This window comes from Lissotriton helveticus, chromosome 11 (genome assembly GCF_964261635.1).
Source record: "Lissotriton helveticus chromosome 11, aLisHel1.1, whole genome shotgun sequence".
NCBI classification, from domain to species: Eukaryota; Metazoa; Chordata; class Amphibia; order Caudata; family Salamandridae; genus Lissotriton; species Lissotriton helveticus.
Window position 1 is genome coordinate 1096949015 of NC_136072.1, and position 25293 is coordinate 1096974307.

Genomic DNA, 25293 nt, shown 5'->3' on the forward strand with positions numbered 1-25293 from the left:
GGGTACCATTTACCAGGGGCTGACATGTGGCCAGAGATGCCAATTGGGTTAGTTTTTGAGGGAAGAACACAGACCCTGGGAACCAGATTGGCAGGGACCCAGAGCACACCAAGGAAAAGTGCATCAGAAATCTGGCAAAAAGTGTTGGGGGGAGGGGTTACTGCAACAGAAACCCACTTTCCGACAGGTGGTTTCACAAGGATATTTATTTTGTGGTTTAAGTCCATTTACATGACTATGCTGTTGGATTGAGACCTATGAGAGTCATGAGCTCATAGAGTTTGAAAGTTTTCAGAATTGCTTACTGAAATAGACACAAAGGTTATCTTAAGGAGACATATCTAATAATGACAAGTGTTGATAGAAGCAGGAAGCACGCACATTGGGTCTGCTATCAAATCCACTTGGTACCATCTTCACATGATTTTCTTGTCAGGGAACCACAGAATTGTCGCTTTTAACTCATGCTGCAATTGAATACTGAAGCCCAAGGTCCTAGGCTGAAGTAATACCCAATTCCAGTGGAAATAGAGTATTTGCAGCATATGTAGCTATCGGTAATATACTATGCATCTCACCATCTAGGTTTTGGCTCAGAACTTTGCAAGTTGTTTTTCTTAAAAAAAAAATAGTTAGGCTTTTTTAAAGTGATTCCTTGTCCCTGCCCTGAAGCCCACAGTGCACCAGGACACAGACTCCACCTTAGAATGCCATCAGACTCGGACTTGCTGAGACATGCCTCAAGTGTTTATTGTTGTAAATCAAAGAAAGCTTTTGAAGTCAGACAACTAGAATAAGAATGACTTTCTTTCACGGCATTGAGCAGATCTTAAACAACAAAACAAAAATGATCGTGTTGAGGTCCTGTGATTCTAGCTGCCAAGATCAGGTCATATGGGAATGACTCTTTTGGGGAGTGGGTATGGAAAGTACTTTGCTCTACTATTACCCCTCTTGCAATAGCAAGTTTTCCAGGGTCAGACAAATATGATGTCCCTCTGTTTACTTAGGGACTACAGTAAGCCCACCTGTTTTTCGTCTAACTTCTTTTGATACAAGAACATGATTTTGCCACCAGTGGGACAGGAGGTGGGTGCACTCTGCAGAGATGCAGCACTAGGACTCTACCTAGTCCCTGTCCAGCATGCCAGGCTTCGAGGGCAAGGACCCTCTGGTACACAGAAGGAGAATTGGAAGCAGAGTTTTATTTCTGATAGATACTTCTAACCGCAGATTCCTCACCTTAGAATCCTTCCCAGGTGCCAGACGGGATCAGGAAACTTTTCATAGCAGTGCTCCAGCATGAAGCTATGTGGTGTTGTCTGGCTCCACACTACCCTGGAATTGATGGAGTGTAGACGCATATAAGAACCCCGACTGCACCCTTATGTTAGCTTCTTTCTTACTGTATCTTCCGATGCAGATCCGGAGCTCAGCTTCCTGCTTTGTCTGTTTTCCTGTGATGTCTCCACTGCCGATGTCAGGTTTGGGCCCTAAACCAACTTCAGCCTGAACCCGACAGATGTGCTACGAAATAATGAAAGTGAAATCAGTTGTCATACCGCCTGACTCTAACCCAATGCCTCTCCCATGTTGCACCTACCAGTAATGGCTCCATTATGTCTTTGGGTTTGACTCAGATAAGGGGGCAGCTCAAGATGATGTTGATGATAGCTTGCTTGCCCCTTGTTATACAGATGATGACTTATACATTGGTTTACAGAATGCCAGTGCGCTTGACACCTTGCCTGAGGAGGCACATCTTGACTCGCCACTTGGGCCGCCAAGGGAAGATAATGCCTCATTTGCAGAGTTGACAGTGGTGACGTATGGATGCCTGCTTGGGAGGGAAGGTCATCTGGGGGAAGTGGTGGTCAGAGGATTCTGGTCTCCTGTGGAGGGCAGGCTGCACATCAGTCTGCTGAAGTTTTGGGTCCTCCACCCGAATCAGCTCAATCTACACTTACGTGTGGAAGTTGAGCAGCGACAATTGGCTGTATTTTATCTGCTGTCTAGAGTGGTGGATAATATCCTTGCTGCCATGCGCCCTTCCGCAACATGTAGTTATGCAGGGCGCTGTGACAAATTTGTGGTCTGGTATCCTGTTCACGAGGATGACCCCTTTGAGGCAAAGCTGTGAGACATCATTTTGTTTGTTCTCTCTTTGGCTCAGCAAGGCTTAACAGTGGGCACTGTTTAAAGTTATTTGTCTGCCCTTTCAGATTTTCTATGTTTGCTGGAGCCACAATGGTTGTTTAAATCTCCAGTTGTATTGAGATTTATTAAAGGTGTGACACACATGTTCCATCCCTAACAGTTTGTGATGCTGCGGTGGGACCTTACCTTAGTCTTGACATTTCTCTTGAGTGCCTCCTTTGAGCTGCTGCATAGCTTCTCTCCGAGTCTCCTGACCTTAAGACTGTCTTCCTCGTTGTCATTACATCAGCTCATCACATGAATGAATTTCAGGCTCTTTCAGTGCAGCTGTCCTACACCACCTTTTTCCTGAACAAGTTAGCGCTGAGGACTCTGGCAGGTTTCTTTGTAAAAGTTATCACCCCCTTCAACGTTAGGCCGTGCATCACTCAACCAACGTTCTTTGATTCCCCCCTCAAAAAGGAGATGCTCTATCGACTGCACCATTGATCGTAACACAGGCTTGGTGGACAATCAGCTTTTTGTAGGATTCTCTTGAGCAAAGAAAGGAAAGGCTCTGCAGAAGAGGGTCTTGTGAGATCGATAGTGCAGTGCATTAAGATTCTTACACACCGTCTGAGAAGGTCTGAGAGCCCATTTGACCAGGGCTAGATCTGCTCCCCCTGCATTGGCCTGCATAGTGCCTCTCAGTGACATCTGTCAGGCTGAGACGTGGGTGTACATGCATACATTCATGAAGCACTACTGCCTTGAGGAAGGACATTTCACCTGCTTAGTCCTGCAAGACTATCTGGTCCACTCCACAGACCGGCCACATAGGAGGGTGCAGTGTGGTATCTATTCTAAGGTGAAGAATATGTGGTTAAAAGTGTTCCTCAGAAGAACAAGTTATTTACCTTAGGCAATACTCTTTCTGGTGGATATTCTGTCTAACTGCAGGATCCACACTGCCCTCCTTCCGCCCTGTTCTGTGGAGTGGCATCTTTTTAACATCTAAAAAAAAAAGCCCCAAGGTTGTATTCAGCATATAAATTGGTGACGCTCTGTGAGGACCCCAGAAAAAGTAAAGAGAAGAAACTGGTGTATGCACATTGGGTGGCACTTAGATGATGCTCACTGCCCTACCGGTGTATGGTCAGCATATAGCCACCTAGTGGTGTGAGAAAGCACTGGTATCAAAAGAAATTCCAGGTCCAGTATGGCATCTGGAGAGTATTCTAAGGTGGGAAATCTGCAGTTAGATCGAGCAGCTACCAAAAAAAGCATTACCAAAGGTAAGTCACTTTTTATCTCCCAAGTACTCTAAATCTGGAGCAGCTGAATATCCAGGGGTCACAACAAACCTCACTCACCTAGAACTAAGACCATGTCAACAAATCCTGGACACCTATGACTAGGACCACATCTCAGCTTTCAGGGGTTAACAACGAGGACAGTTTGCAACTCCCTACTGCCTTGAAAAAACAATACACCTCCACACACAGAGGATACTCCCACCTGGGATTGACCTCAAAAGGAGTGTCATCTCCACTGAAAGAGCCAGCTCTAACATTACTATATCTCAAAAACTGACCATAAACAGTCGATGGCGACCACTGTACTCTAGTCCAGTCGACCCTGAAAGGCATCCTCAATACAGGCAAAAGTTTGAAGAAAGGATTATCGAAGATGATCATGCCAGTTTTACTTTGGCACCAACATTGGCTTCAAAACTGAGCAGAAGAAAAAAGGTAATCAGAATGTTCTTAATTTCTAAGAAAATTGATGCAAACACTGCACTTACCACCACAATCAGTAAATCCAGGATCAAATTAAGAGCCTTTGCTGACCCTTCAATGAGCAAGAGCCTGAGTCAACTGACCACCAGAATGATGCATGGCACGATTACAGACTTTATGCTCTAGACGACAAAGCCCTAGAACACAGCAAGTAAAAGCATCTCGACTTGATGATACCTCTACCAGTCATATCATTATTTTAAGGGCCGCATCGCAGAGTGGAATAGGACGACTTCTGTGTGGATACTTTATCTAAAATGGAAAAGAGCACCCAGTTCCTACCTGTTCTAAAGACCATGTTAAAGTGTTCCACAGTAAACTTTAAAGAACGATAAAGGCTAGAGTGGTAGTGGCACGGTTTGAAAAGAAGTTAAACCCATGACACATTGCTCGACCATGAGCATTTTCCTTCAAATTATCTTCTAATGCATACAGCTAGAAAAAAGACACTTCTACTGGGTAGATAAGTAAAAAGATTGATGTGACCGGAAAACGCATAGAGCTGAGGCCGCAATACAGTGATGTATAGTCTATTCCGCTGACTTGCTAGCATGTTATGACAGGAGTATATGAGATGAGATAGAAGCACTGATTCCTACAAAAAGAAGGCCTAGAGAGGTCATAGAAGAGGTTAAACTAATTTCCAACGCTAGTATATGGTGTGAATTAGATGCAGTGGACATGGCCTCAAGGCAAGTCAATGCATGTATTCTTTTGCAAAGACATAACTCGCTAAGAATTTCAGGATTGTGACCTGAAGTCCAGCAGTACCTTATTTGATTTGATGAACTTTCAATTGCAGGTTTATGATTTGCTGAAAAAATAAATAAAGACGTTGACACATCAAAGCAATGGGTGTCCTCTAGAAGAAAAGCAGGTTTTTGTAATCCCGCTCTACTTCAAAGCTAGAAAATAGTAGAACCAGGTCACCTTACCAGTAACGGCAGTCCTTTCCAGAAGGTCTGAAGTATACAAAAAAAGTGATGTATGTAATACTTGAATTAATCTAAGTCACTCTGGGCCACATCACACAGTTCATCATTATTTTACACTTTTTTGTTTGTTTACTTCAGTGCAACAGGTGTGCCCAGACGTGGGCCCTATGCTCACCATGCCACTGGAACTAAGCTGTACCTATTTGACAAGTCACAATAAGGGCAAAGCCTGTCTTGAATTTCTTGTGTTTCAGATTAGGGAGGACCTGGCCTGGCAGTTCGAGCTGTACTTCTCCAATTAGAGCAGGTTCAAGATTGATTTTAATTTGGCTTGATTTAAACGGAGGTAGCATGGTGTGCAAAACAACAGTGGAGTGTGGTGCAGCCGAGTGGGTACTGAGGATTAATTCAAGCATTACATCCATAACATTTTTGTATACTTCTTTCCGGAAGATCCAAGCAATCCAGGCAATGACAGTTTTCTAGAGGAGTATTTCATGGCAATGGTCATTCTGTGGCTAGAAGTGCACAAGTAAGAGTCATCTCTATCACCAAGTATTCACCTTCCTCACGTTCCTCTTGACTATGCAACACCTGTTGAAATTAAATGGAAATTATATGTTCGAGACATATGAGCTGTAGATCATATGCTTTAGCATAGATAGCCATCTGGTGTTGGGCCCGGATGTTTGCACTTTGTTTTTGCTCGAAGAAGTCTTTGCAGTCACGAGGTAGGGGACTCCTCCTTTCGGTATTAGTGTGTATGGGCATCGACTCCATCCCCAGATAGTTTTTTTCCGCCATCGGATTCGGATGTGTATTGCTGCGCTCCGGTTCAGTATAGTTTTCGAACCCCTTTGATGTGCAATCCTTTACCCTCAACCGTATTGTCTTCGATCGCGGTTTCATAGACGTGCATCGTGTAAATTCTGAAAACCTTCAATTGAGAACTTCGAGGCAGGCCGTCGAACGGACTCCATTCAGGCTATGTCCCGGATGTCATGCTAAGTTTCCACGCACCGACCTGCACGTCGTTTGCAACCTATGCTTATCCCCGGAACACAGCGAAAACAACTGTGAAGCATGTCGATCATTGTGATAGAAGAAAACCATTCATGACTGTCGGGCTCGATGCCACGAGATGCAACGCGGCAGCGGCTCCATACCAGACATCTTCGACAAAGATCCTGATTCCCACTGCCCAGATCTCGAAGCTGAGGAAGAACTGGTTTCCGTGTCCGAAGCCGTCATAGAGGAAGAGCTGGACATCACTCTGGGTCAACTTACCGTGAGTACTGATCCCCATGTATCCAGTCACCTCAAATCGAAGGCTCCGGTATCACCTTCGCCCTCGGGCTCAGGTCGACACCATGAAAAAGTGTTGGATACCCCGCCCTCCAGCTCGGCTACGAAACAGAAACAGAAGCCTTTGGACTCGAGCCTATCCCATTCCGGCGCCGAACCAACACCCTCGGCAGCGAAACACAACCTAAGACTTTACTGGCACTGAAGACAACTTCGACGCCGAAGCCCTCGGAGTCTAAATCCTCCAAACAAAAGACCTCGGAGCCGAAACCCTCCAAAGATAAAACCTTGGAGCTGAAAGCCTCCAAAGACAAAACCTCGGAGCCGAAAGCCTCCAAACCTAATATATTGGAGTCAAAATCAACACCTAAAGCCTCGGAACCGGAACCCTCCGCACCGAAAATTTCGGAGCGGACACCTCATACTCCCAAAGGTTCAGAGCCCAAATAAGCTAAAACCAAGCATTCGGACTCAACATAAACCATCTGGAGCTACTAGCAATTTTGCTAGCATTAAAAGCTTTTCAACTACATCTAGTAGGCAAAGCTGTCCTAGTTCGTACAGACATCAGAAAAGTTGTGAGTAGGGAGCTACCCTTTCTGTCAGGAAAAGGATTGGGTCAACAATTGTACAAAAACAGAGCTCCTTTTCCTGATTTTATACCTTATGTATGGTGTGCCTAACCCCACCGGGGTGACCACCTTCGTGAAAGAGATTTTGCGGTATTGTTTAGGTTACCAAATTTACAACTTAAAATATCAAACCCATCGATGTCATGGAGGACCACATATGAATCAAAGACTTATTAAAAATTTGTCATACATTTATTTATAAAATTTGTTAAAAAGATCATAGTACCACAATTCTGTTACACAAAAACAATGCAAAATATATATTCAATTAATACAAAAATGCTTATGACACACTCTCTAAAACATTTTATAGTTTAAAAATTGCTTATGCAGCAATGTTTACCACAAACATATTCATATATCATAATTGTAGAGCAATATATTAATAGGAACAAACAGTTTGTTCCTATTAATATATTGCTCTACAATTATGATGTATGAATATGTTTGTGGTAAACATTGCTGCATAAGCAATTTTTAAACTATAAAATTTTTTAGAGAGTGTGTCATAAGCATTTTTGTATTAATTGAATATATATTTTGCATTGTTTTTGTGTAACAGAATTGTGGTACTATGATCTTTTTAACAAATTTTATAAATAAATGTATGACACATTTTTAATAAGTCTTTGATTCATATGTGGTCCTCCATGACATCGATGGGTTTGATATTTTAAGTTGTAAATTTGGTAACCTAAACAATACCGCAAAAACTCTTTCACGAAGGTGGTCACCCCGGTGGGGTTAGGCACACCATACATAAGGTATAAAATCAGGAAAAGGAGCTCTGTTTTTGTACTCTAGTTCGTACAGACAACATGACAGCAATGTGCTACATACAAAAACAGCGGGGGGGGGAAACACACACTACAGTTTTCATACCTAGCTCAAAGCATATGGAGATGGCCCATACCTCAAAAGATATTTCTCCTTGAGGAACACCTCCCAGGAGTAAACAATCCGATCGCAGGTCTGCTCAGTCGTCAATACAACAAATTCACAAATGGAAACTACATCCTCCCATTCTTCCAGATGTGGGGCTATCCAGAGATACATCTGTTCGCCACACTCCTCAATGCAAAATGCCCAAACTTTGCGTCCAGGTATCCACACCCATTGTCCAAAGGCAAAACGCTATGGAAGAATTGGTCAGGGAAATTTGCTTACGCTTTTCCACCTCTCCCGCTAATTCCATTAGTAGTTCGGAAGCTCAAGCAACACTCTTTCACAATGATCCTAATTGCGCCCACATGGGCTCGACAACCCTGGTTCACAACCCTATTGGAACTATCAGTAGTTCCTCATCAAAAACTACACCTCTCTCCCAAGTATCTCACTCGGAACCATGGAGAGATAAGACTTCCAGATCCCAATCAACTTAACCTTGCGGTCTGGCACCTGATATCATAGAGTTTGGATATCTTGATCTCCCACCAGACTACATGAACATCATTAAAGAGGCTAGACGTCCTACCAGAAGAGCATACTATGCAGAAAAGTGGAAACGATTTGTAATTTACCACTAGATGTTTCGATCCAGAACATCATTTGCTGTATGTTACACCTACAGCGGTCTAACCTAGCATATACATCTATATGACTACAACTTGCTGCAATCGCGGCTTACATACAAAACAGACAACACTTGTCTTTGTTTCGAGTGCCCACTATCAAAGCCTTTATGGAAGGCCTCAAAACGATCATTCCTCCTAGACTTCCACCTTCTCCAGTGTGGAATCTTAACATAGTCCTTACAAGGCTCCCGGCCCACCATTTAAACCTCTACACAAATGTGAACTACAATTTCTCACTTGGAAGGTAGCCTTCCTTATAGCCATCACATCTCTTAGAAGAGTTGGTGAGCTCCAGGCACTAACCATACAAGAACCATTTTTGCAAAATTATCAAAACAAAGTGGTTCTTAGGACAAATTCAAACTTTTTGCCCAAAGTTGTTTCTGCCTTTCATCTCAATCAGTCTGTTGAGTTACCATTTTTTGCCCTCAACCAGACTCAGTAGCAGAACGTGCTCTTTACACATTAGATGTGAAAAGAGCAATACTATATTACATTGAAACAACTAAGTCTTTTAGAAAAACTAAACAACTCTTTGTTGCTTTATCTCCACCGCATAAAGGTAATCCCATATCAAAAGCAGGTATTGTAAGGTGGATAGTTAAGTGCATATAAATTTGCTACATTAAAGCTAAGCGCACATTAACAATTCCCTCTAGGGCGCATTCGACACGCACACTAGGGGCTTCCATGGCATTCTTAGGGAACATACCCTTAGATGACATCTGCAAAGCTGCAACATGGTCTACACCATACACATTCACAAAGCACTATTGTGTGGATATGTTATCAAGACAACAAGCTAGTGTGGACCAGGCTGTTTCAAAAACACTATTCCAAATCACTTCAACAGATACCGGTTAGCCACCACTTGGGATCTACAGCTCATATGTCTTGAACGGAAAATGATACTTACCCAGTGTGCATCTGTTCTTGGCATATAGAGCTGTAGAGCCATATGTGCCCACCCACCTCCCTGGGTACCTTTATCTGTTTCAATATCATCTTACTTAGGTACATTATGCATGGACATCTTTTTCTACTCCCATCACCCGTACGGCAAAACAATCAGGGGATGGAGTCGATGCCCATGCACACTATCACCGAAAGGAGGAGTCACAAAGTGCAAACATCCGTACCCAACACCAGATGGCGATCTATGCTAAAGCATATGTCTCTACAGCTCTTTATGCCAAGAACAGATGCATACTGGGTAAGTAGCATTTTCCTTATAAAGCAGTTGATTGCCAGGAGGCGTCTTGGCGCTGTCCCCCCTGTTGAAGGCTGGGGTTATACTTTAGAGATGATGGAGCCCAGTGTTGGACACAAAATGTAATGGTGGACCAAAGATAATTTTTTACTGGGCCAATCATTTCACGACCCTCAGCTGCACGTAACACCAACACAGACTCGTCCAAGACAGGAATAAGGACAGCACAATTGCATTCTCACTATTCAGAGTCAATAGTCTCCACAAGAGTACATCTGCCACATCAGTGTGTAGCACCTCATGGAAGTGGTTAGCCCTTTAGCTGTCCATAAAACACTACACTACGAGATGGTCCTTTTTGGAAATAAAAAATAGAAACACAGTGAACTACATATAAAATAAGGAGGCACACATTCTTCAAAACTGGTCATGGTTGCCCAAATTATTTGGCTAAGCTATCAAATACACCTGCTGACAGAACATCTACCACAGGTGGACGATGAATTTGCCAACATCCTCAACAGGACACATTAAGAATCGCACGACTGGGAGATCAACACATAGCCTGAACCAGTAAGTGCTCCTACGTATTTCGCAAGTCGCAGCAGGCCTCAATCCGTAGAGGATTGAGAGGAACCCCAGTGATGAAGCATGCCACCTAGGGGCAATCCTGATGGGTGAGGGGTCTCTAGAAAAAAGTATTTTTTCTAGACGAGTGATTACAGCAGATTCTCGCTGTATCCTATCAAATTCCCTAAGGGCAGGTTTTCTTCGAATTACTCGTTTTTTGTTTCTCTACATAACTGTCAGGATGATAAACCAAGCCTCTGCCTCCATCTCTTCTTTGTTTGTAGGATTCCCATAGTAGACTTGTTCACCACAAACAAGAACACAGAATGTCAACGCTTAGGCTCCAGATACCCACAAGCCCGGTCCCTGAGCAACGGCGTATGAATAAGCTAGTCAGGAACATTTGCTTGCAGCCACTGATTCCGTATATAGTACTAAAAATGCATCTGGCACTAAGGACACTAATTCTCATTGCCCTTACAAAGGCATGGCAACAATGGAACTTCCTGCTTTTAGAGACGTCCATTCATCGAAAACGACAACACCTCCCAGAACTTCTCAGTCAACAGTCAACAATCCATGCCGCTGCTGAGTCCCAACTCCAGCTCACTCAATCTTGGAATTTGGCATCTGAAATCTTAGATTATTGGTATTTCCTGAGTTCCAGTGGAATGCATACAAATTCTTGTAGAAGCTAAAAAGTCTACGACTCATGCATGTTATGCAGCAAAATGGAAACCTTTTATTGTGTACTATTCCAGTTACCACCTTGTCCTTCCATTAGCAATAGTACAACATATTGTCTGTTTGCTGTTACACAAAAAAAATTGTGGACTACCCTATACTTCCATATGACTGCACGTTAGCAATTACCTCATATCTGCAAAATAGACATTAGTCCATACTTAAAATTTATGTGATGAAAGTATTTATTAGAAGGCTTAAAGAATCATCCAAACACCAAGCAAGACCCCTGTTCCGTCTTGGGACCTTAACATTGTCGTCCTCACTTGACTCAACCTTCGACCCTTTGTGCCCACTATAGTTCAAATCTTAGAAAGCAAGTTTTTTTTTTAGGGACAAAAACCTTTCTAGGAAAGGGTGTGAACTTCGAGGCTTGTCAGTTAAGAAGCCTTATGTACAGGTTCACAAAAACAGAAGTGTGCTTCGCACTCCTTCTCGTTTTTCGCCAATACTAATATCAGCCTTTCATGTCAACCAGACCATAAAATTGTCTCAATGGCTTGAAGGAAAATTGTTACACTTTAGATTCCGGAGGCTTATGTGTACGAGCACCTTAAAAATACCAACTAACAACATCATGTACCTGTGTTGACCTTACTTGTTCCACTAGGAAAACATAACTTTGTCTAGCTTTTGCACAGCCACATCTTGGCAGTGCTATTTTAAAAGCAAGCCTGGCGAGAAGGAGACACATTCAGCTATGTTATGCTAAAGCCAACCTCGCACTGCATGCCATACCTGTGCACAACCTACGAGCACTGAAAACAGATCACAGTGCACACTACAACCATCCAGCACTGATAAGGCTGCAGTACACACCACAACCTGCCTATATAGAAAGACTGGTGCAGTGCACACCAGAAACTGTCAGTGTTACAAGAGTAGAGAAGTCGCACCACAACCTGGCAGTATTGAAAGAGCGGAGTAAGCACACCAGCATCTTCCAGTAATGAAAGAGGGGATGATTGTATACCACAACCTGCTAGCATTGAAAAGGACTCTAGTGCACATACCACAACCTGCTAGCATCGAAAATGACTCTAGTGCACATAGCACAGCCTGCTAGTATTGAAAAGAACTCTAGTGCACACACCCCAGCCTGCTAGGATTGAAAAGGACTCTAGTGCACACCCCAACCTGCTAGTATTGAAAAGGACTCTAGTGCACACCCCCAACCTGCTAGCATTGAAAAGGACTCTAGTGCACCCCCCAACCTGCTAGCATTGAAAAGAACTCTAGTGCACACATCCCAACCTGCTGGTATTGATGGAAGGGGCTGTGCATACCACAACCTACCAGAAATGAAAGAGGGGAGCAGTGTAGATCACATCCTTCCAGCATGGTACGAGGGAATCCTCCAGTCTGAGTGGTGCCCTGTTGCACCCGACAGCTGTTCAACATAGGATATTGTGACCTTGATTGTTATCATGAATTCCCGAAAGAGATAATCCTCCGTTGTTTCCAACCCTCCTGCAATCTCAGCCCAGCCTACTCATTCAAGGACCATGGCTCTGCCAGCCACACTCCGTGGACACACATCTGTAGGAGGATGACAGGTGGGCCGAATCATATGATTACTAGGAGATTATCTAGAACCTGTACATATAGCTCAATATTCACATACAGTTTGATTGTTTTGCAACACCCAGAAATGTCTCTTCTGATACACATCAACCCCTGAAATGATCAAACACGAGTCTTCAACATCTCTGTGACTGCACTCCACTCACGACCTGCAGCACCCCCTTTTCTTGTATAGCAGTGTGTACCACTTAAAAATGTGCTAGTTTGCCTTACTATTGCCCTGTGGCCTATGTTACACTTGTGTACCAGTACTGCACCACTTCAGCTATGTTGATGCACCAAACCCCTAACTTGTGTCTCACCCACCTCCTGAAATACATTTACTGACTCTTTGAAGATGTTCCAGAAGACCTAATTCCTACCTGCAAGCATACACTGCGTTGATGTACCTATTCTGCACTGCACAGTTTTCTGCCAATGCCTTTCTTTTGTAAGTTCACTTGCAGCGCACCTTGTGCTTCTCCCCACATAGTTATGTCAGTATGCCTCACCCGTGACTGACAGCATGTCACGAATTGTATAGAAGTACTGCACCCACACCGTTGAGCCATTGGACTGTACTCATTCATTGCAGACTATGGTAACCCTTGTAGTGATACACAGTACAACATCCCACACAGCTGTGCCAGTGTGCCTCCAGGCCGGCTGGCAGCACCTGTTGTGCTGTTCTATCAGTATATTATCCACACAGGTTTGCCAGTGCCCGCAGCTCAGAAGTTTTCACACCAGCCGCTGTGCTGGCATACTATATTGAGACCCACACGCCATTCAGCCAGCACACCATTGTAGCTTGCACTGGTATTGCTGTACTGGAACCATTGCCATCCCCAAGCGCCCGCTTCCTGTGCACCTCGCCTCATCTGCTGCACTTGCAGCTTTATCTGTTCACCTCCCTGGCAAACTGCACTGCACTTTGCACTGGTTATTGTTGATGTTCTAGTTCTTAAAACGGATGTACTAGGACTGTGTGCTGCACAGATGCAACATAATCACTGAAACATATCCGTAATTATCTGCTTTCGTCTGTCTTTCACAGCTTGACCCACAGACACTCCCAAATCGAGATTGGCAGCGGACGGTGATTTCCATGGGTGGAGTAAGTGAACACTGTGAGATGTTGGTCTGGATGTGGTGCCTTGTCAGTATCCACATGATGGCTGAGAACCTGAGAAAGATTTCCATGTAGTTTGAATGTGAATCTTTTGTCCCTGAACTTGAAGAGTTTGTACTGCTGAATGCAGCGCCCCAGAGATTGAGTGCTTTGTTCCTGCCTTTGGAATTGGAGTGTTGTGACCTTGTCCTGAGCTTGACCGTGCCATTGTGTTGTGAATGTAAAGTCCCAGGGATTCTCAGTGGTGTGTCCGTGCATTTGTAATAGGAGTGCTTTGTCCCTGACCTTTAAGAGCGAGTGCTCTATCACTGCCATAGGATTGTGAACGCAGCGTACCTAGGATTATGAATTCTTTCTTCCTGCACTTGGAATCTGAGTTTTGGTATTGTTGCAGGGATTCTGCTCAGACACAGAACTGTGCACAGAGACCCAGGACCTCAGTGAATTGTGGTGGACCAAAAATCTCACCTCAGTACCTAGAATCCCTAACCGACTAGCATCAGTGTCACATTAGTTCTTCATCCTATAGCAAAGGAACCAATGATTAGACAACCCAGAACATGCGACTTAGGTTATACTCCGGAATGGTGGGAATCAAGAACACACTTTTGTTTGTTATTCTCATACAAGTCCACAACAGGAGTAAAAAGAGACACGGGAAAGGTTAAAATATTTATTTTAACAACATGCTCTAAGATGCAGTATTTTTGCTAACACAAGCAGACATATGATTAGAAATAATATGATCACCATTGTTACAATTCCATAAAACACAAAGGAGCAATCATATTACAATGATGGTGAAAACAGGTCTTATAGCGCCTACTATATCACCCTCCCTAGCTAGGAACTATGTTTTATAAAATAGAGAAGGTCTCTTAGGCCTGTGTGGGGGACACCATACCTCCAAGATCAGCAAGAGTGAATCACATCAGGATCTGCAAAAGCTCTCTGTCTCTCTGGAAACTGAATTCTTCCAAGTGCCTCAAATCATGCCTACAGTGCAATATTAAAGGCGCCAGAATCTCGGTAGACTGCAGCTGCATGTATGTTTTGTCTAAAACGTGAGCCGAACAGCTCGAACAACAGCTCCTTGTTATGATAACCTTGGAGGCTTTAGCACTCACTGTGCAGACTAGGTTCGCGATGTAAGTCTAGGGATGCCGAAAACAAGCCCTTCTCATGTGAAATAATTCACGCAGCCTAACTTACAACAACAACTTTATTCAGTGTTGTGTGCAAAAAACAGCAAAAGGTAAAATGGCGTTTAAACTTCTAATAAGCCTATGCTAACATAGTAATGTGCCCAAACAAGGCCCAGCCCTCAATACAGTATCTTACCCCAGGAAGGAGAATGTTGTGTTCTTCTCCTCACCGCTGCCCGTGGGATGGGAAAGCTGCATCCCTGGCATGGATGTGCTGCATTCCTGTATGACCACAGCCAATCCCCTTTCAGTTTGAGTATTTCGTCACTTCCTTTGCAGGGCAAGTGCATTAGCCTCAGCCTTTGGATGAGTTCTGGATTCCTGCCATTGGGATAGGATTGCTGCATCCTTGCTCTTGTAGTTTGAGCATTGCACCCCCTCCCCTTACAGAGTGAGTGCTGTGTCCCTGGCCTTGCTGTGTGTCGATGCTGGTTTGACTCCCCTGCTTCCTGCGCCAAATGTGCTCCTGCACTTGGAATCTGAGTGCTGTCTCCTTGCCATTGGGTTGGGAGGGCTGTGCCCCTCCTCTTTAATCAGTAGACTTATGTGTATCCTGGCACTGTGTAATCTGTGCTCTGTGTCTTGACTAAGCCACTCAGTGCTGTCTATCATGCATCTTTGAATTGTTAGGCCAGTGTATTCTAGCTGTAAAATTGTCAGTGGTATGTTTCTCTGCTCTGGGATCATCAATAATTAATGTTCTGTCCTACTTCAATTCCTTCCCCCCTCCCCTGCTCAAACTAGCCGTAAAAACAACTTGCCCCGGACCCATCATATCTTGGTGTCTGTCTACCCTAATTCCACGGTTCATTTCCTGGATGCCAACTTGCCCTGCTTTGGTTTGTGGCATGATGACAACATGTTCTGGCTTCATCGCGCCTTAAGTCCTTGAATCCTTCATTCGTGCTAGCTTACCATGGTGTTGATCTACCTTAATACAAGCCAGCCTTGGTGCCCTTCTTACCCACCAAGATTCTCCCCTTGTACTTGCTTGTCTCTTTGATGCTTGTCTTGCTCTAATGCCAGCCTTTGCCCATACATCCTGCCTTGGTGTAACCACATCTAAGTATTCTTCTTTCTCTCACTAGATTGAGGTCAAGCTATCAGTGAAGTTTTCCAGTCGTGAGTTCAGCCTGAAGAGGATGCCATCTCGAAAGCAAACTGGAGTATTTGGGGTCAAAATCGCCATAGTAACCAAGTAAGCAAGTCTCTACATAACCTTAACCTCTGTCTTCAGTGACTTCTTTCCCTATACTTTCTGCCCACTCCTCCCTTCACCTTCATTTCAGGCAGGTTCCTCTGTAGTCATTCTAGCACAATTCCCTTTTTAGGGTCTCTTTAGCCCATCACCCGAAACCATATTTTTTTTCACTAAAGATAATTTCATTCCCCTTTATCACACAGCAAACCATATCTAATACCCCACCAGCTGCTCTCATGAACACTGGCCTATCTGTTCCCCTTGTGCATTCAACTTGCCCCCTTTTATCTCACAACTTCTGTTATCTGGAGGACCCTTGAACCAGTTTCTCACAAACCTCCTCTCTGTTGAAGATGTGGATTATCTGTATATATAAGTTGGCAACAAAACCTTTAACATCCCGCAGCAGTTCTAGCAAGTGTATTTTCCATTATCTTGACCATTTCTTGAAAGTCCTCAGGGATACACAGAGCAGCAGTTCTCCTGAAGCTGTCATCAGGGTTCCTGCTCTTCGCATATTGTATTTGTATTGTATTGTAATTGCTACTTCGGGACCCATAGAGGATTAGTGTTGAATTAGTATAGTGAAATAGGCAAGTACATTTTAAGCTGTGGATAGGTTAGTCCGTTATTTGTATTCAGAATGATAGCAGAAGGATAGAGGAGGAAAAAAGGTTTGTATTTATACAGCGCTTGTTACCCCTGATGGGGTGTTGAAGCACGCTACTCTGGAAGCCCATAAAGGATTAGTGGTTAATTAGTATGGTGAAATATGAAAGTAATTTCAGTGGTACTGTGGACAGGGTGAAGAATGTTTAAACCACCATAACCTCCTATAGTTTGCTCCTTTGTCACAAGGATAGTTGGGGCCTCCATGCCTTCCTTCAAGGCTCCTTTCCATTCCTGAGAAACCTTCTACATGGTTCTCCTAGACAGTCCACAGTGGTCGGAATTCTGCCCTTTTGAGATTGTTATTGGCTGCTGGGAGCATTATTTGGTCGATTTATTGAAGAATGTATTCAGTTCCAGCATTACTCCGAACGAGCCTCCAGGGTGCTTGAAATCAGAAACTACAGCCCAAAAAGATTGGAAGCCAAGTAGAGTGAAAATGGGGAGTAGTCTGGACATAAACGGGTAGGAGATTCCGGCAGAATATCTCATAACCTTTGAGACAGTGGAATTCATGCGAAGGGAAAGGAGCCTCCTTTGGTCAGCATCAGTTGTACACATCCCTCTCAGGGTCTCACCCCATTTCGCAATACCCTTCAACTGAAATCCTTCTTTTTCTTCAGGAGAGAGCGATCAAAGGTGCCTTATATTGTTCGTCAGTGTGTGGAGGAGATTGAGCGACGAGGAATGGAAGAGGTTGGCATTTATCGTGTGTCCGGGGTTGCCACCGATATCCAGGCTCTGAAAGCTGCTTTTGATGCCAGTAAGTACCAGTCCTCTGATCCAGACAGCTAACAGGGGTATTGATTTGTGGCCCATCTCCTCTGTGTGGTGATCCACGTTATAGGTGGCTTGAGATGCAGCTGACTTGAGCCTTGCTGGAGCTGAAACTTGTCTGTGTGAGAGAACATGTATGTGTATGGTTATGTGCTGCAAGACCTGCAGAAGCCAGCCCACTGGGTCTGTGTGCTAGTCATTGCAGTGCTGAGATGTTAATTCTGTGTGAGTTTGTGAGCAGTAACTGTGATTATCCAGTATTGGGGTATCTTTCATAGATTCACATGCCTGAATCATTCCCCGTCGACGAGGCGGGAGTCCCACGGTAAATAAAAAAGCAGTGCAAAAAGCACTTTGTAGTAGTAGTAGGCCCTAGGAATAGGCCTGAGGCCTAAATTATAGTAGCCTATCTACCTCATTATGTAAAAAAGACCAAAGTCTTTGCTCCAACCAATCAGCTCACAGCACCCTCTAGAACCCTCTCTGCAGAGCCAGCTCTCCTCAGATTTTCACCGCACGTCGTGGGTGAAGGGAGTCTCCCTGAGCTCTGCTCAGTTTTTTCTTCAGTTTTACTTCTTTTTGGATTACATACTTCATTTCTCTGACCCAATTAAGGCGGTACTATGGCAGAATGGCAGTGACCAAGGTAATAGACTATGATTTATGTCTAACCTTTTCTTCAATCACTCTCACGTTCTGAGAGTTGAGGCCGTTTTGGGTCAGAGACTTTTACCTGCCACTTCTGAGGAGGATGAGGAAAGGTCGCAGGGAGAAGTCGCGCCAGGAGCCTACTGAGGGCGCGCATAAAAACCTGCCACTTCTGAGGAGGATGAGGTGAGGTCGAAGGGAGAAGTCGCGCCAGGAGCCTACTGAGGGCGCGCATTAAAGCCATAAGATTCACCTTGAGTCTTTATAGGCATTTCTAACTGAGGATACAACTCCCTTTTTCAACCCTGACACTACATCAGGGACGACCTTTTGACCGGACATTAGGAGTATATAACAAATATCTCCATGTTCTAATATTACTGCCTCACCAAACTGATCCTCATCTACGATGATCGTCGACGACGGCCTCTTCCTCGATGGTCGTCGATGATGGCCTCTTCTACGGGGGTTGTTGACGACCGCCTCATCTACGGTGGTCGTCGACGACAGCCTCGTCTACGACGGTCGTCTACGACGATCAGCGACGACGGCTTCGTCTACGACGGTCGTCGACGACTGCATCGTCTACGGCGGTCGTCGACGACGGGCCTCGTCTACGACGGTCGTCGACGACGGGCCTCGTCTACGGCGGTCGTCGACGACGGGCCTCGTCTACGACGGTCCTCGTCTACGACGGTCCTCGTCTACGACGGGCCTCGTCTACGACGGGCCTCGTCTACGACGGGCCTCGTCTACGACGGTCGTCGACGACGGGCCTCGTCTACGACGGGCCTCGTCTACGACGGGCCTCGTCTACGACGGTAGTCGACGACGGGCCTCGTCTACGACGGTAGTCGACGACGGGCCTCGTCTACGACGGTCGTCGACGACGGGCCTCGTCTACGATGGTCGTCGACGACGGCCGCACATTGATGACGGCCTCATCTCTATGACTGCTGATCTTTGATAGTGTCATCTACAATGGCAATGCCTAGCTTCGACGGACATCTATGACAGCCTTATCAAGGTAGCTTCATATACATATGGCCTCATTTGTGCATGGTCTACAATACACATGGCACCATCTATGCATGGTATCATCTATGGCTGACCATCATTCAATTGCCTCATCTATGAGTGCCTCATCTACGGAGGATATCACCTATTTTAACCTCATCTATGATGGTATTGCTATGACTGTCTTCTATGACAGCATCATTCTCTAACAATGGCCTCGTCTACCTATGGCCTCGTCTGCCAATGGCTTCCTCTGTAAAGGGCTTGCTTGAATGATGGCCTTGTATGCCAATGGCCGTGTCTAATAATGGCCTCGTCTACCTATGACCTAGTCTATCAATGGCTCTGTCTCAGTGGTTTTATCTTCCACTGGCCTCATCTCCTGATGTTCTCATCTACCGATGGCCGCATCTACCGATGGCCGCATCTACCGATGGCCGCATCTACGAAGGGCAAATGGCCCCATTTGTTACCCTCATCTACGGATGCCCTCACTTATGATTGCTTAATCTTCAATGGCATTGTATATGGCTGTCGTCTGACAGCCTCGTTTAGAAGGGTTGCTCATGACGGTCATCTATGACGTCGTGCTAGTCTGCAATTACCCCGCTTACATAACCATGTCTACGACAAAGTCTATGATGAGATTGGCTGAGATGGCTTCAGCGGTAAGAGCATCATATATATTCTTAATGTAGTGGGCAGCAGCTAGATTATGACTGCCAGCTACAGGCAAACAGAATATATCCTTCATGGTTTCGAGGAGGTATGCATCACGAGAGTGGTACGTGTAATAGACTAAGTCTATTCCAGCAGTGTTTCTGCGCATAGAATAGAAATTATGTATACCTACTAGCAGCCCCTCCGATCTGATAGGCCATCGTTCGACCAGATTAAGTAACTTCACAGACTGTTCATTAGCAATCTAAAATCCTGCAATACCTATCTCCACACTGCCTTACAAAGAAGGATGTCGTCTGAACCTTATTAAAAAAAAAAAAAAAAAAAAAAAAAAAAAAAAAACTAATTTCTCTACTTTGGCAGTGGCCTCTAGTAGAGCTGACAATCTTTTATCCTTCATCGGTTTTTATGATCGTCCAATGTGGTTGGACATAGCGAATTTCAATGACCTCATTCCTGAGAACCGAAGGCGGGATGCAGGAAAGATTCTGTTGGAAGGTGCACGCCAGGAATGGCTTAAAGCCGCTACCTTCAGCCCTGAGCGAAGTTTCTAGGCATGGCCTATGATGAAGAGTTGTCGGTTTGCTAAACATTTGAATGAAGCCCCCTTAGTTATAAAACCGGGCACTGATAATGCACGATCATTAAGCACCCTTCAATATGGGCGCGGATCTTTCAGAGAAGCGGAATAAAGGGGTTTTCATCAAGAGAAACATACCAAACCCAATCGGATGAACAGTATCAATCTCAGTATAGTCTTGCAGCCAGGCATCTTTCCGTAGATAGTCTGTCTACTTTCTCCCGAAGGTTTCAGGTTTTTGTTTCCAAGCAACAAGGAACTATATCGGACCAATGTGTTCTAAACCTAGTAACCAATGGCCACTCCCTGGAATTCATCAATCAGCCATATCCTACTCCGCCCAGGGGTCCCCCTCCCCCTCGTTTTTCATAACACTTGTTATTTAAACAAAGGATATTTTATGGCTTCTCTGGATGGAGAGGGTGCGAATTTCCACATACTTGTCCATCCCAAACAGCACGAATATCTTCGCTTTCACGCGGCTGCCGCCCATTATAGGTGCGTAGTGCTCCCGTTTGGGCTGAGATCGTCACCAGGAGCCTTTCACGAAGTACTTGGTACTAGTGGCAGCAACATTGAGATCTTGAGGAATGCAAGTGTTCCCCTGTCTAGGCGATTGGCTGCTTACAGGTCCTTCTGAACATAATCAGGATTGCCACAGTAGATGTACCCATCTCATTTTTTCTCTGGGGCTGATTCTCAACGACAGCAAATTGCACTTAGGTCCTCTCCAAGTAAATGTATTTTCTCGGAGCAGGTTTAGACACAATCCACAACAAAGCATTCTTGTCACACGACCAACAGTTGTGTTTTCAAAAATGGGCAAGGTTAACTTCATAAGGTCAGTTTCAGTTCAAATGTTTGTTTCGTTCCTGAAGATGTGCTCTTCAGCGATACATCTCATTTCATTAGCATGGCTCAAAATGACACCTTTTCAGATAGAACTACAGTTTCAAGATCAATAACCTATGGGTTCGTTCGACGATACCATCAAGGTTACGCCGTGCATGATCAATCCTGTACATTGCTGGTCGCAGACAGAGAATATAGCCCAGGGTCGCACGTTCCTGCAAACCATTCCAGGGTTAATTTTAACGATTGATGCCTCCATGGAAGGATGGGAAGGTCATCAGCAGGATTTGCAGAATTCGAGGAACATAGTCTCAAAGACGACAACAGCAGATCAACAGGCTTGAGCTCCACAACGCTGTTCTGTCCCCCCTAGCATTCCTCTTGAGGATTGAGGGTTCGTCTGTGCCAGGACAGACCGCAAACACCATCCGCATGTATTATATCAATACACAAGGAGAAACAAAATCTGCTATGCTCTCGCACGAGGTTCAGGATTTGTGCGAAGGAGTTGCATTGCACAAGATGTCTTGAGAGCCGCACATGTCAGGGCTCTCTACAATGCTCTGAGCATGTCTCAGTCGGACTGTCACGAGTGGACGCCGGGAAAGGGACAGGTAACCCAGTTTTTCCAAGTTTGGGTTAATCTGGCACGGGATCCCTTTGCATTCAGAGAGAACAAGGACGGCCGATATTATGCCAGCAGGTTTCCTTAACAGGAATCAAGAGGGAATGCCCTGTCCATGCTAGGGTCAGGGGTTTGTGCGTATGAGTTTTCCCCCAATACCATTGGTTCCGAAGGTGTTCTGCAAGATGAAGCTGCAAGGTTACCATCTGATTCAGATTGCACCCTGTTGGCCAATTTTGGTTCTCGGAACGTCTGCTATTGTTTATATATAGACAAGCCCATTCGGCTGCGGCTTGGTCCTACGATATTGGCAGGGGACGGAGATCAAGTGGTTCGTCCGGATCCACAGTCATTACTATTGCACGCACAGCTTATCATTTATTAGAGTTCAAGGGCATCAACGTTTCAAAGAACTGTTGTGAAATGTTGGCAAATTCTCGTGCCCGAGGCACAATCAAGGCTTCTCGCCTCAAATGGAAGCGATTTTGCGGTTAGTGTGAGGTGATAGCCATTCACTCAATTACAGTTACTGCAGAACAAGTTCTCCATTATCTGCTCTTCTAGCCAAGTCTGGGCTTAGTTTTTCTTCAACAAACAAAATGTGTCTTGCTGCTCTTTCCAGAATTAGGAAAAGTTAAAAATTTTCTTTTTTCTGCTCTTCGGTGCTTGTCAGACAGTTTATGAAAGGGCTTTTCCGAGCCTTTCTCTCCAGTGCGAGCGCCCTCCCAGGGTGAGCACTCTGCATTGCTAGTGCAGCTGATGCAGTGTACATTTGAGCTGATCCATAAACCAGCTCTCAGATTCCTCACCTGGAAGGTTGCTCTTTTACTGGCTCTTACTTTGGAAAAAAGGGTTCGTGAAATCTAAGCTTTCACTAGAAGGAACACCTCACTTTTACATTTTCCTCAGAACTATGTCACCCTTTGGTCGAATCCTGGGTTCATTTCTAGGGTACCGACACAATTTCACTCTAACGAACCGGTAAGATTAAGGACATGCATGTTTTCTTTCCAAATCCTTCAACCCCAGCGGACAGAACATTGCATTCTTTAGACATCAAAAGATGCTTAAACTTCTACTCCAGAGAACCAAGACTTTTAGAAAATCAGATCATCTGTTTGCGACTTATGGCCGGATTACATTGGTTATAGTGGTCACTTAAGCTACGTTTTCTAGCTGGATAGCCTCTGCCATCCAGTTCTGTCACATTAAGGCTAACCGACCATTGACCAGGTCTGTTCGATCTCATTCCACAAGAGCTGTGGCAGCGTCTGCAGCTTTGTTTGCAGGTGTGACGCTTGAAAACATTTGCCGTGCTGCGACATGGAAGAATGTCCACACGTTTACAAAACATTACTGCCTACAATCAGCAAAGCAGAATGATGCGGCAGTGGGCCAAACCGTTTTTTACGCCACATGTTTCCATACATTCAGGTTCTAATGTTGGCTTATTTCTGAAAAAGTACATACAATTCAAGTTGTTGTTTATGATATACAGACATATGTTATCATATACTGAGTTTCTATGATACTAAGGTTCCTTTCCTGTAGGAAATTGCATGATTTCTATGTTGGTTCGGAAGATGACTTGTTAATAGGTCAATCTCTAGGCGATTGTTGGTTGTTAACGGTACATTCATGGGGGTGCACTACAATAAGTCTCCCACCATCCGCAACCGACTTTGCCAGGTTTACTGCTTGCTATTCTGATTCAGGCATGTGAATCTATGAAAGATACCCCAATACTGGATAAGAAAACAAGTTACTTACCTGTAACTACGGTTATCCAGTATTGGTATCTTTCATAGATTCACATGCACCCACCCTCCTCCCCGGAGAGTCAGTTCTCTAAGATTGGGATACTTGTTCCCACTTGTGCTACGAAAATCTGAGGAGAGCTGGCTCTGCAGAGAGGGTTCTAGAGGGTGCTGTGAGCTGATTGGTTGGAGCAAAGACTTTGGTCTTTTTTACATAATGAGGTAGATAGGCTACTATAATTTAGGCCTCAGGCCTATTCCTAGGGCCTACTACTACTACAAAGTGCTTTTTGCACTGCTTTTTTATTTACCGTGGGACTCCCGCCTCGTCGACGGGGAATGATTCAGGCATGTGAATCTATGAAAGATACCAATACTGGATAACCGTAGTTACAGGTAAGTAACTTGTTTTCTTCTCCAGTATTAGGGGTGTCTTTCATAGATTCACATGCCTGAATCATTCCCCGTCGTCGGAGTAGGAGTCCCACGGTATATAAAAAAGCAGTAATATGCCATTTGTACATAGCAAATAACAGTTATAATAAACCAGGAAGTACAGTAGCCTCAGCTACCAATGAAAAAACTTCCACATTAGTGACCATCAAAGTCGTTATGTTAGACCAAACTGCAGCCAATCAGGCCACAGCTCCCACCAAGGTATTCTCCCCAGAGACCCAGGCTGTCAGATTTTTTACCGCACGTCGTGTGATAGGGAGTCTCTCTGAGCTCTGCTCAGTTTTTTTCTCTACACTTGAAAGTTCTCACTTTCAAACATGTCTACATCTGAGTCCCTTTTCAGGGCCTGTGAATCTTGTGGCAAGGCAAGACTGTTCAAGGAGGACCCGCATACTCTATGCATATACTGCTTGTATCCTGATCATCAGGCTAAGGAGTGCAAGATTTGTCGCACTTTTCCCACAAAAACCCTCAGGGACAGAGAGGGTCGCCTGCTACTGTGGATACAGCGGAATAAGGATAAGGACTTGCCACTCTCTGAGGTAGGAAGTTTGGCCTCTATGTCTTCTATGGGATCTAGAAAAAGAATGGCTGAGGGTAAAGTGACTACCCCTAAGGCGAAGGTGGCGAAACAGGCCCAGCACACCCTTGACGCTGATGAGCCTTCTACCTCAAAAGTGAAGAAAACCTCTGAAAAATCCGTGAAGCCACCTGTAGCAAAAAAGACTGTGTCTTTATTGTCACCTCAGAGGCCTGTAACCAAGGCAGCAACTTCTCTACCGGTTTCCTGTCAGATAGCCACTACAGTGACTACTACCATGACTTTCTCCTCACCAAAAACCTCTTTGGTGATGTCCTCAGCGTCCTCACCAACTTTTGTGCATGTCCAAGTTCGTCCCATCTCGTCGACGAAGAAAGTTTCTCCAACCGTCGACGAGCCTCCGTCGACGAAACACTCATCGGCGTCGACGAAAACCTTTCCGTCGACGACGACTTTACCGTCGACGAAGAAGTCCTTACCGTCGACGACGTCACCGTCGACGACCCAGCTGTCGACCATCCCATCGTCGACGAGGAAGACCCCGTCGACCATCCAGACGTCGACGAAAAAGACCCCGCCGACGACCCCGTCGACGAAGTCGTCGTCGACGGCCTCGTCGGCGAAGAAGATGGTTCCGTCGACGGCCCCGTCGACGAAGAAAATAGTTCCGTCGACGACGTTGTC

General features: G+C 44.9%; 1 protein-coding gene across 1 annotated transcript in view; it reads left to right on the forward strand.

The window, feature by feature from the left end:
- BCR (BCR activator of RhoGEF and GTPase) overlaps nt 1-25293 on the forward strand; it is a 447751-nt gene that overhangs the window by 388204 nt on the left and 34254 nt on the right. Inside the window, exons 17-19 of the mRNA XM_078667758.1 lie at nt 13526-13585; nt 15894-16003; nt 17299-17438. Coding sequence (XP_078523884.1) covers nt 13526-13585; nt 15894-16003; nt 17299-17438 — 310 coding nt within the window. The remainder of the gene's footprint in view (nt 1-13525; nt 13586-15893; nt 16004-17298; nt 17439-25293) is intronic.